Source organism: Mandrillus leucophaeus, unplaced genomic scaffold, assembly GCF_000951045.1.
Source record: "Mandrillus leucophaeus isolate KB7577 unplaced genomic scaffold, Mleu.le_1.0 Scaffold212, whole genome shotgun sequence".
Taxonomy (NCBI): domain Eukaryota; kingdom Metazoa; phylum Chordata; class Mammalia; order Primates; family Cercopithecidae; genus Mandrillus; species Mandrillus leucophaeus.
Genome location: NW_012102166.1, coordinates 945,939 through 947,738, shown reverse-complemented (window position 1 = coordinate 947,738; position 1,800 = coordinate 945,939). Strand labels below are relative to the sequence as shown.

General features: G+C 52.8%; 2 protein-coding genes across 5 annotated transcripts in view; one reads left to right on the top strand and one right to left on the bottom strand.

Moving 5' to 3' along the window:
• ZZEF1 (zinc finger, ZZ-type with EF-hand domain 1) overlaps positions 1-1,800 on the top strand; it is a 188,471-nt gene that overhangs the window by 39,716 nt on the left and 146,955 nt on the right. The gene's annotated exons all lie outside the window — the stretch shown is intronic.
• LOC105539951 (neuferricin) overlaps positions 1-1,800 on the bottom strand; it is a 43,578-nt gene that overhangs the window by 33,258 nt on the left and 8,520 nt on the right. Inside the window, exon 1 of one of the 4 annotated variants that reach the window (XM_011980410.1) lies at positions 1,244-1,598. The exons of 2 other annotated variants lie outside the window; for them this stretch is intronic. In XM_011980410.1, the coding sequence (XP_011835800.1) occupies positions 1,244-1,493 (250 nt within the window). In that variant the 5' untranslated portion in view covers positions 1,494-1,598. Of the gene's footprint in view, positions 1-1,243; positions 1,599-1,800 lie in introns of those variants that run through there. One more of the 4 variants, XM_011980413.1, reaches the window with a different exon arrangement.

The following is a 1,800-nucleotide window of genomic DNA, read 5'->3' as shown; positions in this document are numbered from 1 at the left end:
AAAAAAAAAAAAAGAAAAAAAGAAAAAGCACTCCAGAAATCGAAGGTTTTATGCCCACACTTGTGCAAACATCCAACGACATCTCCAACAGCACGGGATAGGGCAGTGCAACGAAAACTGCCTTCACTTTGATTCCAGTCCCAGCTCTGCTTCTAACTCACTGTGTAGCCCTGAGTAAGTCCTTTCCCCTGCTGGACTATCTCAGGGGCTTTGCGAGACCAACTGGACTTCATTCCTTTTCTGTCAACCCTTGTATTTCTGAAGTACTCCCCAGACAGAGGGAAAGGGCTTGTATTTTAAGTGCTAGAGGGAGCTTCCCAACTCCCCTAAGATAATGACAAGTGGAAAATGCTTCTTTAATATCAGCCTAGTAGCTGATCTTAGGCCTGCCCTGCACTTTTTTTTCTTTTTAAATTTTGGAGGTCAGTCCCGCTGGCTGGCAAGGCAACACCTGTAAAAAAGCACTAGGCTGGTGGTCCAAGTCCATGTTCTGTCAGTACTCAGGTGTGAGGGTTTTAGGCAAATCACATCCTTTAATCCCCTCAGCTGTAAAACAGGGACACCAGCATAAACTTAATTTGACAAATGTTCCTTGAGGCCTAACATATGTACAGCTTTGTTCTACATATGAAGGACTGTAAAGGGGATTGGACCCCTTTCCTGTGCCCTAACCTCATAATCTTTTCTAAGGAAAGCAAACAGGTGCATCTGTACTAGAAGCAGGAATGACTCAGACCAAATGTACTACATGACGGCCATAAAGGAATGAAGTATTGAGGCATGCTCATAAACCATGGATGAACCTTGAAAACAACACGCTAAGGGGTGGGGGGGAAGACAGATTATTTCGGACCCGGGCATAATGAAGAAATGGTTGGAATTAGTAAGGAAACTGTGAGGGTAGAGGCGGGGCGGGATCTCATTTGTCTGTGCCCTGAGAAGTCTGGCACACAGCCCGTATCCTCGGCTTCCGACGGTGGGTAATGGTTACCAAGAGAGAAGACATGTTTCTCCAACATAAGTCATGCAGGGCGGTGGTGAATGACAGAGCTGGCCCACAGTCCCGCCAGAGCCAGAGAGCCCAGAAGGATGGTGCAGCTCGGAACCGCCCGTCGCGCGGGTTTGATGGACGTGGGGTGGGGTGGGGGGTGCGGGCGAAACAGATGAATAATGAACGAACCACGCGCAGGTGGCTACCGGCTCGCGCCAGCGGAGGGAAAGGCGTGAGCAGCCTCGCTGATACCTGCGAAGCCGCTATAGTGGGACCCAGGCTCGTAGTGCCTCCGGCCGGAGGACACATCGTAGACGCGGCCGAGCAACGCCAAGTAGAGGCCCGGGTCCCCTGGGCCGCCGCGATAGCGAGACAGCTCCTCCGGTATGAAAAGGCGAAAGCCAGCGCGGGGACCCCACCAGCCCATAAGCCGTGCTGCCATCACCGCTGCTGCGGCTACAGCCAGTCCCAACAAAAGCCCACGGCCTCCGAGCCTCAGCATCGATACGGCCGCACGCGCACCGCACTGCCCAAGTTGCCGCCTCTGTCTACAGCCAAGATGGCGGAGACGCCGAGAGTGACGTCATCGGCGCGCGCGCTCCCTCTCAGCTCGCTCTGTCTGTATTCCTGGCTCTGGCTCTGGCGATACTGCGACTTTTTCCTTGTACTTTTTTTTTTTTTTTTTTTTTTTACTGGGTGTTAGCTCTTGTCGCCCAAGCTAGAGTGCAGTGGCGCAATCTCGGCTCACTGCAACCTCCGCCTCCCGGGTCCAAGCGATTCTCCTGCCTCAGCCTCCCGAGTAGCTGGGA